At 33.9% G+C, this 12,653-nt stretch overlaps 2 protein-coding genes and 1 long non-coding RNA gene across 3 annotated transcripts; 2 read left to right on the top strand and 1 right to left on the bottom strand.

Moving 5' to 3' along the window:
* Nucleotides 1-1,498: 1,498 nt before the first annotated feature.
* On the bottom strand, nt 1,499-2,452 carry LOC145606577 (uncharacterized). Its single transcript, XR_014105387.1, has 3 exons — nt 2,349-2,452; nt 1,990-2,067; nt 1,499-1,737 (listed from the first exon to the last, which is right to left on the bottom strand). It is a non-coding gene; the product is annotated as an uncharacterized LOC145606577 (long non-coding RNA).
* A 1,326-nt stretch (nt 2,453-3,778) lies between these two features.
* LOC145607259 (putative disease resistance protein RGA3) lies at nt 3,779-9,065 on the top strand. The gene is made up of 5 exons (XM_081662975.1): nt 3,779-3,784; nt 3,988-7,245; nt 7,369-7,492; nt 7,906-8,046; nt 8,511-9,065. Exons 1-2 carry the CDS (start codon nt 3,779-3,781, stop codon nt 5,431-5,433), a joined length of 1,452 nt encoding a protein of 483 aa, XP_081519101.1. The 3' UTR covers nt 5,434-7,245; nt 7,369-7,492; nt 7,906-8,046; nt 8,511-9,065.
* On the top strand, nt 5,595-7,199 carry LOC145607260 (uncharacterized). The gene has a single exon (XM_081662976.1). It carries the CDS (start codon nt 5,595-5,597, stop codon nt 7,197-7,199), a length of 1,605 nt encoding a protein of 534 aa, XP_081519102.1.
* Nucleotides 9,066-12,653: the final 3,588 nt, after the last annotated feature.

The following is a 12,653-nucleotide window of genomic DNA, read 5'->3' on the forward strand; positions in this document are numbered from 1 at the left end:
AAAAAAAAATTATTTGAAGATAAAACCAACTGAAAATATGCTATGAATTGTTTTTTAAAAAAAAGCTCAGTGTGAGAAGTTAAGATTTTTTTTTTAAATATGTGAATTTCTTTAAAAAAAATAGTGAATTAGTAAATTGAGAAGGGCATTTTGGGAAAACACAAATTTATCACCCAAGATGCCCTTTCTCTTTTTTTTTTTTCTTTGAAGGGGAAGATGCCCTTTCTCTTTATATATTACAATAGATGTACTTAATTTTTAATGAAAATAATTTTAAAAATTATATTATGAAACTTTATATTAATACCTATCTAACATCATATTTTATGAGAAAATATGTTTTATGATGTTAGTAAATTTATAATCAAATATAATACATGAATAGTGAAAAAATCTAACATCCAAAGATGCTATGAGACGAAGAGAGTATTACCTTGTTTCATTTTTTTTAAGGGAGTATAACCTTTTTTTTTAGGGGGTATTACCTTGTTTCATATTATTAGCATTGCCAAAAACAAATGTTATACATTATATGTAACATATGTTTAAAATCTTTTTAGGTTGTTACTCCGTATTTCACTGTATTTATCACATGCATTCATATTTTTCTCTTTCACAAGTAAATTTTGACTAGATTCCGTGCGGACCCTAAACTTGCAAATAATATGAATGAAGGTAGTATCACCCTAGTCTCAAGTATGGTGAAAGATTCACAAGAAGCTACATGAACTCCTTACCAAAAAGAGTCACTCGGTCTTGTCACACGTATTGATAAGTCTCAATGTTCCTCTCAAACCTAAACTGGATTACCTTGTTATAAGAAGAGTATCCTACTAACTGAAGTAAATTTGACTTTATTTTTATATAATTAAAATGTTAATGAAAATTATTTTTTTTAAAAAATTATATTATGAAATTTTATATTAATATCTATGTAACAACATATATATTTTATGATAAAAATGTGTTTTAATTATAATACTAAAAAATTATGGCCAAGCTAATACATTATTATGATTTTATAAGCAATTTTTGCCAAATATAAATGTCATACATTATTTGTAACAAATGTTATCAAACCTTTTTAGGTTATCATTTCTTTTTACTCATCACATGCATACATATTTTTGGGTAAATACAAGTTAATCTCTAAGATACACAAAATTTGTTAATCACATGATATTTTTGTAGATAAATCAACAACTTTTTCAATAAACTAGTGGGTCCTACGCACGCGATGCGCGCGAAATTGCTAGCTTTAACAGAAGTATAGAAGTTAGCGCTAATATATTTAGGGTCATGCACGTAAAATGGCTTGCTCTTTAGGGAGAGTTATAGCAGTTTGCGCTAATGTCTTAGGGTTGTGTCCATTATATTGTATTTTGGTACAACAATTTGCGTATCCATGCAATGTTTGGAATTTCGTTAAAAGAATATTATATCGTGAGGGAATTGTATTATATTTACCTTGATATAGAGAATCCTATATAGGTAGGCAGTGAATAAACATTTTCATTACAATAAAATCATGTACAACATGGTACCCTAATATAGATATAATACGGAGTAATTTACAAAAATTCTTGACATATTTATATATTGCAATTTATAACTATAACCTCGGCATATAATTAGCTTTAAGTTATAATTATCTATTTTCTTCATAAGATACTGAAATATACACAAAAGAGGAGCTACATACAACTCGCCCTTCTTCGTCCCAGTAGAAGTAATAGCCTGCAAGAAACAATTAAATTAAACATTAACATTGAAAAATAAAAACAAGTTATGCATTCTGATGAACTTTTTCTCTGCAGTATAAACAAAATTTCAGCAATAACTTTCTTTAACAAAAAAAATCAGCAATAACCTACACTTTAAATATACATTTTAATCTTATTTCTTTGATCCTAACTCACATCCCTAAGAAATACCACCTAATCAACATTTTCATAATTTTTCAAAAATTAACCGGAAAAGAAAAATTACCTATACCACCAGTCCACCATCACCAATAAGAACAAGATTGAAGCTTGAGTAATCAACATTTTGTTGATTCGGCAACGCCTAAACCCAAAAAATCAAATATATAAACCAACATCAGGAATTAAAACGAAATTCAACCGATTGTTATCAAAATATCATTTTAACAAATACGTTCTTCAACACTCGCACGAATTATAAACTTGTACACCAAAAGTCTTTCGATTGTTAATTTGATGAGCACGGTTCATTGATCAAATGATTTGGACCCAAATTTAACATTCAGATCATCTTTTATAATATTTTAAATCAAAAAATTAAAATTAAAAATCAAATAAAGTCTAAATTTTAGGGTAGAAAATGACCAAAGTGAAGGAGAGGATAATACAGAAGATGTGTGCCAGGATATTAGAGAAGAGAGGATGAAAAACGAATAAACTTTATTGAGTCTTGAATGGAGAAGATGAACCAGACAAAGCCAAAGGAGGAAGAATGTATATATTAAAGAGGGGCAAACATGTAACTAAACATTTTGTTGGGGTATAATTGTCTTTGCACTGTTCATAAGAGTATCTTTCCACTTTTTATAAGGTAGGAAAGCGGATCCCACAGTGATGATGGCTGGATAAAACTGTTGATTTATCTACCAAAATGTCATGTGATAAACAAATTATTTATCTCAGAAATTAATAGGGGCTTCCTCCATATTTTTCTCTCTCTAAAGTAAATTTTGACTAGAAGTCCGTGTGGGCCCCAAACTCCCTAAATGATTTTGTATAGTAATAACCCTCAATTCAATTTTCCCCAATTCAATTTCAATTTTTAATTCCAGAAAACCCTAATTATTTCCCTTAATTACCAACTATAACTGCATACATGGGTTCGACCTTCTTCATCATCATCCCCTAATTTAATTTCTTACGCTGTACCTCCATTGAAGCTTACTCGGAGCTCTCCATCAAAGCAGCTTCTGACCATTGTTTCCTCCATTGAACTGCCTTCTAAGCTTTTGAGGTTTCAGGTACTTCTTATTCCTACAATGTTATGAATCTTATGATAATGTTAGAGCTGTCACATTATTATATTATTATTTCAATTGGTTGATTTTTTTCAAAACCGTATTTAATTGTGTATGGAAGTTTGGTTTGTATACTGGTCTTTTGGACTGATAATATTGTTCAATTTGTCAATCTATTTGCGTGTGAATATAGTTTTAAAATATACTGATTTTTAAATGAATTATTTGCCATAGTTGGCACATTCTTAGAGATACAAGTTTGGAGGATTGAATTGAACATGGAGGATTGATTACAATAAAGAAGTTAAAAAAATAATAATATAAGTAAAATAACTAAGTTGGACTTTTCTCGAGAATTCACTATATAATAATGAAGTATGCAAACGAGAATCTAGTGTCATTCTGAAGAGTTCATGATTCTCAAACACAATGTATTCGTACTGCGGTTTACTTTACAACGAAAAACTAACCAATGGGCAGTTCTAATGCATGTGAATAAGTTTTAAAATTATTAACAAATAACAGGGTGATATAAATTAAATATTGGCCATAGTTAGCACATCGTTAGATATACAAAGTTTGGATTCTTGCGAAGAATTGAGCATGGACGATTGATTCAATCTATAAGAGTGTGAATTCAAGACCAACTATGTCACATATAACTAAATTGTACTCCGTATTATTTTTAAGGGAACATTCATCCTTGGGCAGTCCATCTACTTGTGAATGAAGTTTAAAAAATGTTAAATTAATTATTTTTTTCCGTTAGTTCTAAAGATGACCGTTAAGCATCCTTTATTCCTATGTAATCGAAAAAGCTAAGGTTCACCCATTATTTATAGACGGACTTAGACCTTGCATTTCTCACTAACCACAAATAGAATATTGACCATTCTAAACTTTATAACTTCTTCATCCTTTCCCTGCTTTTTCTTCTTGAAAACTTTACTGTAACATGGACGTTGCTACTGCTCACTGTTGCTCAGACGCTGTTTGTGACGTTACAGTGTGCAGAAGTTCGAAAGCTATGCTCCATCTGTAATTATGAATCTGAGCTTAAGAAGTTGCTTGATACTGTTGAAATAATCAAGAGGTGCCTCCTGGATGCTGACTCCAAGTGCCAGGAGCTCACAAATGAAGGCCAATACTGGGTTGAGAACGTCAAGGATGATGTCTATGATGCAGATGATATGTTGGATGAGTTCAACACCATTACTCATCAGTTGAAAGGAATGCCTGGTGGTAAGATTTTTAAGAAGGTACGCCGCTTCTTCTCCTCTAATAACCAACTCATGTTTGCTTTTGATAAGTCAAATGAGATAAAGAAACTTAGAGAGAAGTTGGATAGCTTGGCGAAAAATCGTATGGATTTTGGGTTTAGTGAGTTGTATAAGCCTATGAAAATTAAAGAGGAAACCTGTTCTTATGTGTATGAACAGGATATTATTGGGAGAGATGCTAACAAGGAGACTATTGTGGATTTGTTGTTAAAAGATGATTCGGAGAAAAATATTTCTTTTGTGACTATAGTGGGGATTGGGGGGTTGGGAAAAACTGCTCTTGCCCAACTTGTGTTTAGTGATCATAGGGTTAAAGAAGCATTCAAAGATGAGATGTACTGGGTTTGTGTGTCTTTAAGTTTTGACACGAAAGATATTCTAGGTAAAATGCTTGGGATGAATGAGCTAGGATTTGAGGACCTGCATAAAAAAGTTCGGAATAAGATAGAAGGGAAAAGATTTTTGCTTGTTTTAGATGATGTATGGTATGAGAACGGTAGAAAATGGGATGAGTTGAAGAACTTCTTGATTTTAGGTGGAATGGGAAGTAGGATCTTGGTGACTAGCCGCTCCAAAAAAGTGGCAAATGCTATTGGAAAATGTCAAATACATGATTTACAAGGTCTCTCTAACGAGAAGTCTTGGGAATTATTTAAGGAAATATCACTTAAAGATAGGGATGACGAAGCCATCACTAGCCTTGTTGAGATTGGCAAAGATATTGTGAATAAATGCGCCAATGTGCCTCTCTCCATAAGGGTGATGGCTAGTTTGTTGCGTAATCAAGATAGAGCAACTTGGTTGTCATTCAAAAGTAATGATTTGGCTAACATGTGTGATGGTGAGGATGGTGTAATGCTGACCTTGATGTTTAGCTATTATCACCTTTCACCTGAGTTAAAAAGTTGTTTTAGCTTTTGCTCACTCTTCCCTGAAGATTACATTGTAGATAAAAGAAGGTTAATTCACCTCTGGATGGCACAAGGATATCTAGTTCCATGTGCTAAAAATGAGAGCATGGAAGATGTCGGTGAAAAATATATATCAATTTTATTGCATAGATGTTTTTTCCAGGACATTAATAGGAACAGATCTGGTGAAGTTTATTTATTTAAAATGCATGATCTCATGCATAGCTTGCTAGAAAAGTAGCAGCAAAAGAGTCCACGACATTGACAGCTTGTACAAATGATTCTGAAATGAATGTTCGTCATCTATTAAATGACAGTAATAATGAAGGTTTGACTACCTGGTTTCACTCAAGTAGTTATCCAACTAAAAAGCTACGTACCTATTTGAATATTAAAGTACGCATGACTAGTGATGTTGATGCAATTATTTCCAATTGTTCTCGTTTAAGGGTATTGGAATTGCAGCGTTTTTTGAGAATTAGAAACTTACCAGATAAACTAGGTAGATTGTTGCACTTGAGGTACCTTGATCTCTCATATGATATTGAACTGGAAATGCTCCCTAAATCGATCACCAGGCTTTACAATCTACAAACTTTAATATTGGATTATTGCAAGAGACTAAAAGAGTTGCCAGAGGACACTAGCAAACTAGTAAACCTTAGGGTATTGAATATATATAGATGTGAGAATTTGAGTCATATGCCAGCAGGGATGTGTAAATTAACAAGTCTTCACACACTAACGATGTTTATAGTGCATGGGGATGATGATGATCTCAAGCAAGATGAAAAAGGCAATATGAAAGACTTGATAGCTCTTATCAATAACCTCAGAGGTTATCTCGAAATTAGATATAAAGCTAACTCTAACAGTGTGGTATTGCATTACGTGTCGGTAGATCTCTACTCTTTAAAGCTAAGGTGTCATTTTGATCCTGATCACAAAGAAGGTCAAGAGAAATTGCTGGAGAGCCTGTTCTGTAATCATCAATTTCAGGAGTTGAAACTACATTTCTATGGTGGTACCAAATTGCAAAGTTGGGTGTCAGGGCTTGTGAGTATCACATTATATCGTTGTAACAATATGCAATATCTGCCATCATCACTGAGTCAACTTTGCCATCTCAAATACCTTCGCCTTGATTTTATGGAGAATATGGAGTACATAGAGTGTGATGCACCACCTCCGTCAGTGAAATTCTTCTCAGCTCTAGAGAAGTTAGAGCTAGATTGCATGGTAGCATTAAAGGGATGGTGGAGGAGGGATGTCAGATGGATGGAGAAGGAAGCTTTTTTGATTCCGTCATTTCCTTGTCTCTGTGAATTGAGTATTCAATATTGCGAGAAATTGACATACATTCCTCCATGTCCATTTATTAAAGAATTGTATCTTTACCAAGTCAATGAAGCACTGGGAAATTGTATGAAAGTAGGCAGAGTTGAAAGCAATCCAATCTCTTTGGTGAGGTTTGGTACAGATAATTCATGCATTTACAATTCCATAGGTAGGGAGTTTGTGGGAAGCGCTGTATGGATCGAACTGAGGGGTATAGAAATTTTGGAAACAAATAGGGAGGGATTTCAAAGCTGTGCCTCTTCTCTTCGAGATCTCAAAATAAGAAATTGCAGGGGGGTGGAGAACTTGGGATTAGAGCATCTCACCAACCTAAAATCCCTCAGATTAGATGACAATATAGAAGGGATACCATGGAAATCTCTTCACTCCCTTTCTTCCTTGAAAATATATGATAACAATTTTGTGACTCTTGATAGATGCTCCGAACTCACATCATTGCCAAAGGGGATTCAATACTTGACCTCCCTTCAATCCCTCCTTCTTAAGGGATGCTCCAAACTGAAATCATTACCAGAAGAAATGCGCTGCCTCACCTCCCTCGCTACACTTGAAATACAATACCCCTCCTATGAGATCAAGAGTAGATGCCAACCAGAAGGGGAAGACTGGCCCAAAATATGCCACATCCCGAATCTGAATATTAATTGAAGTGAGCCATCATCAACATAGTTACATTTTACTCAAAGATTTCAAGGTGACAGAACATATTATCTTTTTAATCGATTTATTGATTTATTTAACTGTCTTTTTCGCTTAACCCTGTTATAACTACTCCGAGTCAATCTGAAATGGAGTTTCTATATGGATGTTATAGCAGCTGGCAAAATTGTGTTAATTGTAATACCTACATCTGCTCTGTATCGTCTTCAACTAGGCAATCGACTCCTTGAGCAGTTACAGTTTTGTGATCGGGGCTCGTAACAGCCGTCAGCCAACGTGAGGTAAGTCAGTCCTTATAATGAACATTATACTTCATGTACACTAGCGTACTATCTCAAGTAGTGTTTTTTTTCTTATGTTCTTGTGAAATTTACGAGCAAGGGAAAAAAGCAGAATCTTGCTAGCTTAACTTGTCTGTCAGATAAGTTCTTATTGTTGATGGTAAATGTTGTTGCTCACTTGCTCTATTCTTGTTTCTTTTATTTCTTCAATGAGTTAGGTGAGGGGAGATCTTTATACCTGACTGATATCTAGATTTATTTAAATACATAGTTTATCATCAATCAAATGTGAATGAGTTTAAGATTAAATTTACCTTGGAATTTAACCAATGGACTTATATATTTGTACAAGTATTACATTTCCATTTGCTTTCTGATGTATCTCTCAATTAAATTGTTTTATGCTTCTGCAGAAACTATGTTGGTAATGGTCATTTGACATCAAAATTGGTGCAACATTGTGAGCCGTGGTGATTTTGAGCTGCAAAGTGATTATAAAGTTATGTGATGACCTTGGGCCCTTGGCAATAGGCTCTAGCTTTCTTACATGTAAGGTGCCTTACTAAATTTGTCACTGCAACTTTTTTTTCCTTTGGACTTTGTCATTGCAACCAAAGATATATATGCATTTCCATCTCTTGCAGCTCTCAAAATGCGTAGATGATCGCAGATTTTATTTCTTGAAGAAAAACCCTGGCCTTATGTCAGTTTGCAATCCGAGTTACTAGAACTACATAATGCTTCCTTTCCCATGTCTTGTAATAAATTGGCCAAAGTCTGAAGGTATTCCCTTTACCTAATTTATCAACAATCAATAACCTTATAGTTTAAGCCTAGAAGGATTTCTATTGTCTCAAACACACATAAATGAATGACTTGAGAGTATATGCATCACAATCAATTCGATCCTCGCCTCATTGGGGGAAACCTTGCAGATTTTATGCATCACAATAAGCTCTTTTTTCCCCCTGTTGTGTAAGAATTATGTAGTAATTTTTACTTTTGTGAACCTTGGCAGAAACATTCTCTTGCAATGGCGGAGCAGAGAAATATTCTCTTGCAATGACGCGGCAAGGTTGGTTAGGAGCAATTGCATTAGCTACTACCTGCATTATACACTGCTTTTGAAGGCTTCCTGCAGCTTGGTGGTGACAATTTACTCTGTTCCGTGCCTAGGTTGTGGTGATCTGTTTTGTGAGCAAGAAGTAGATCCTAGCATATACTTTCCTCCACAACTCGGGTTGTGGCCAACATCTGTGTGTCGTAACCTGCCAAGGAAGAAGTAGAAGCAGCCTCCTCCGCAGCTTGATCACTTGTGGACGCATACTCCCCGTCACAACCCGCTCGTTGAAAGCTTGTTTGACATTTACTTGTATTTCACACTATTTTGGACGCTAAAAGGCTAAAGGAGTCCAAAAGAAATGGTTTGGATGATTTTTAAAAAGCAATTTAATAGGCCTAAAAGAGGATAATTAGTGGAGATCTTATTCAAGTATACTGACCGTTCTTGTTTTGCACGTTATTCTTCCAAGCTTTGTCCATTGAAGAATTACTCAAGCCTTCATTAATTTAATTCAAGTTTTTTTTTTTTTTTTCTCTTTTAATGTTATGACGTTTACTTTTATATTAGTTCCTTCTGTTATTTAATTACTTGTATTACGTATGACTGTATGGCCAGTTTTTTATGCAGGGCATGGTTGATTCTTAAATTGAATTAATTATTATGTATGAGTAGTTTTTGATGGTTTTATTTCTTCAGAGCTTCTGCTGCTTCTTGTACTAATATCATCAAGATAATCAACGCTTTACACTAAGGGTTTGTTCTCTTCAGCTTAATTTCAGTTCAGCTCAGTTCAATTCAGTTTCTAATTTCCTTCTCTCATAAACTATTCAGTTCAGCTCAGTTCAATAAATGAGAACAAGCCCTAAGACGATAATTCGAATGAAACATGTAAAAGTGTTTGACCATCACCTTGGGTCCCCTATGGGAAGAAGAAAGACTGCTTTCAATTTCTCGTTGATAATTGTTGGTTACATAACGGCGCTCAATGTTTTCAGGCTTTCTCAATCACAAAAGTTAATTTTCATTAACTCAATTCTGGCGGCTATGGCTAGGGCTGTTCATAGGTCCAAGACCGAACTGGACCAGACCGACCCAGATGGGACCGAAAATTAGAATTTTAAGAATCGAAGACCGGACCGAAAGAATCGGTCCAAAACCCGGACCGACCGCTTTGGACTGTTTTAAGAATTTTTTTAAAAAAGAATACTAATTTTTTAATAAAGCTATGAATAGCACGAAAAAAGTAAAGGAGAAACTATATTTTGACGTCATTATTACGTCTTTTTTTGTATGTTTAGTACAAAAAACTTATAAAGTTAAAGTTTTCTAAGCTTATTAAGGATAATTTTAACCATTATTTAAGGTTTCACGTATATTTTTAATAAAAAAATCGGTCCGGTCCAAGACCGGTTATAATAGGGTTTTAGACCGGACCGGACCCAATTAGTCTAAGGTGCACCCTTGTGCACCTTAGATAGGTGCAACAACGGAAAAAAAATCAACACTACGCTCTACAAAATGAACATTTAGTAAACAAATATGAACATTTAGTAAAAAAAATATGAACATGAAAAAAAATGAACATTTAATAATAAAAAATGAACACGTAAAAAAAATGAACATTTAATACTTATAATGCATATGTTTCATAGTCATATTATTTTTTATTTCTTTAAATTTTTATGTTCATAATTAAATGCATTATATTCATAATAATATTTTATATGTTCATATATAATTTCAAATATTCATAATGTAAATATGTAGTGTTGTTCATGAAATATTAATTAAATCTGTTTATACATATGTTGTCTTTATTAAAGGTTTATGTTCATATTTTTTTACGTATATGTTCACCTTTTAAATGCTTATATTCACTTTAAGAAAACCAATGCTTACGTTCATATTTTGAAATGTTATGTTCACATTCTGAAATGCATAATTCATATTTTTTTATGCCTATGTTCACTTTCTGAAAAACTAATGTTCACATTTAAGGGAGCCTATGCATATGTTCATATTTTGCATGATTATGTTCATTGATAAAAAAAAATGCAGAAAATCAGATAAAATTCAATTCGTTAGAATTAAGAAAATCATATACTACCTCCGTTAACATTTAGTTGCAACTTTAGAATATTTTATGTCTCTCAAGTAATACCCCAAAAGTTGCAACTAAATGTTAACGAAGGTAGTATAACCTAATCAATCGAAGTTAATCACAAAATCACCACATAAGAAATCGAAAATCACACATTTTTATGCCTATGTTCACTTTCTGAAAAGCTAATGTTCATATTTTTTATACCTATGTTCACTTTCAGAAAAAATGAATTTCAAGACCCGAAGACCGGACTGAATTATTCGGTCCGGTCTGGTCCATTTTTTCGGTACATACCAATTTATGAACACCCCTAGCTATGGCTTCTCATCTTCTTTCCTGCTTTGAAATCCCAATCTTAATTGCGGGGAAAATTGATGGCTTATTATTGAAATTTTTTGTCACATTTGGGAAATCAAGGAATGCGTTGGGTGGGTAAAGATAAAATGCATCTACCTCGGGGTATAGGTGGATTGGGAATTCGGTGTATCTCGACTCTAAATAAAGCTCTTCTTATGAAGCAGGTTCGGAGAAAATTCTTTCCAGCTCATGCTCGGTTCTTATCTCTTACTCCACATCAGGCTCGACGCTACTCGGGTCGAAACTCATATGGCCTTCGTGGATTGCTTCGCGCAAATGAACTTCTGTCAAAGGGGTGCAGCTAAAAAGTTGGCAACGGAAAATCCACTTGCAGGAAGCTCAAACTAGGTCAACGATACTACTCCTGAATTTCAATCCTTCTAGCCACTGCGAAGGATTGGACAGTTAATTTCTTTATTCATCCGCAAACTCTCAACTGAGATGTTGACAAAGTACAACATTATTTTCAATCGGCAGATGCTTCCAAAATCCTTGTTATGGAATCTCCTGCTATACAGGAGGAGGACTTTTGGTTTTGGGCGCGTACTACTTCGGGGAATTATATGGTCAAGACGGGTTACACAATGCTCATACAACTGCTTACTCCTCAATTGATAAGTCCTTTTTGGAAAATCCTTAGGTCCCTTCATTTACAGCCAAAGTGGAAACTATTCTTATGGAAGTTATTTCGTAATGTTTTAGTGGTCAAAGGTTAACTTCATCGCAGGGGGGGTTCCAATACAGGATGTGTCATGTGATCATTGTAGTACGTAGTTAGAAGATTTTAACCAATTTTTTAGGGATTACAGTTGGTTTAAAAAAAAAAAAAAAAAAAAAAAAAAAAAAAAAAAACCTAGCCTCCTCTCCCTCTTCTCTCTCCTAAACTTTAGCTTCCATTGTCAATTTTGAAGGGGTTTCCATCGGATTTCACCGCTGGAAAGCCCCAATTTTTATTTTCTTTTAAGTTTTTTGTTTCTTAGGTTACAATAATGTCTCCCTCGAAAGAAAGGGTTTATCTCCTTCGAAAGACAAGGTTTTTTCGATCTCCTTCAAAAGACAAGGTTTTTCGGATTCCTTCGAAAGACAAGGTTTTATTTGCGCTTAATTTGGACTCTGGTTGTGCGGGGCTACTATTGATTATGGCTCGGATTCGGGTTACGGAATCAACACAAGAATTTACTTTCTCGCAAAATTGCGAAGCTGCGGCGGATCCACTCAAAAAATTGTATGAGACAACGAACCGAGAATGTGCCAAATTGTTATATTTATGTATTTGGATTCTTAGCCCTTCCCCGATTAATTCTTGTTTGATTTTGTTAAAGTCGTTTTTATTATCGTTAATTGTCAATTGTAGATGTCATATGACTATTATTAATGAAATTTAATGTCCTTTAGGACTTCTTTTTTTTTAAAAAAAAAAAAAAAGAAAACGTAGAACAAACAAAATAAAGAGAAAAGACACACAAAAAACAAAGACCGGATTTTTTACCGGTAAAATCTGATGGAACCCCCTCCAAAATTCAATAACGGAGGATAGGGTTTTTAAATACAGTGTTAACTTACAAAGAATATGCTTGTCAAAAAAACTTACAAAGAATATGAAAAGACATAAAAGACGTTACTAAATGCATTTTATG

Source organism: Chenopodium album, chromosome 23 (assembly GCF_948465745.1).
Source record: "Chenopodium album chromosome 23, dcCheAlbu1.1, whole genome shotgun sequence".
NCBI classification, from domain to species: Eukaryota; Viridiplantae; Streptophyta; class Magnoliopsida; order Caryophyllales; family Amaranthaceae; genus Chenopodium; species Chenopodium album.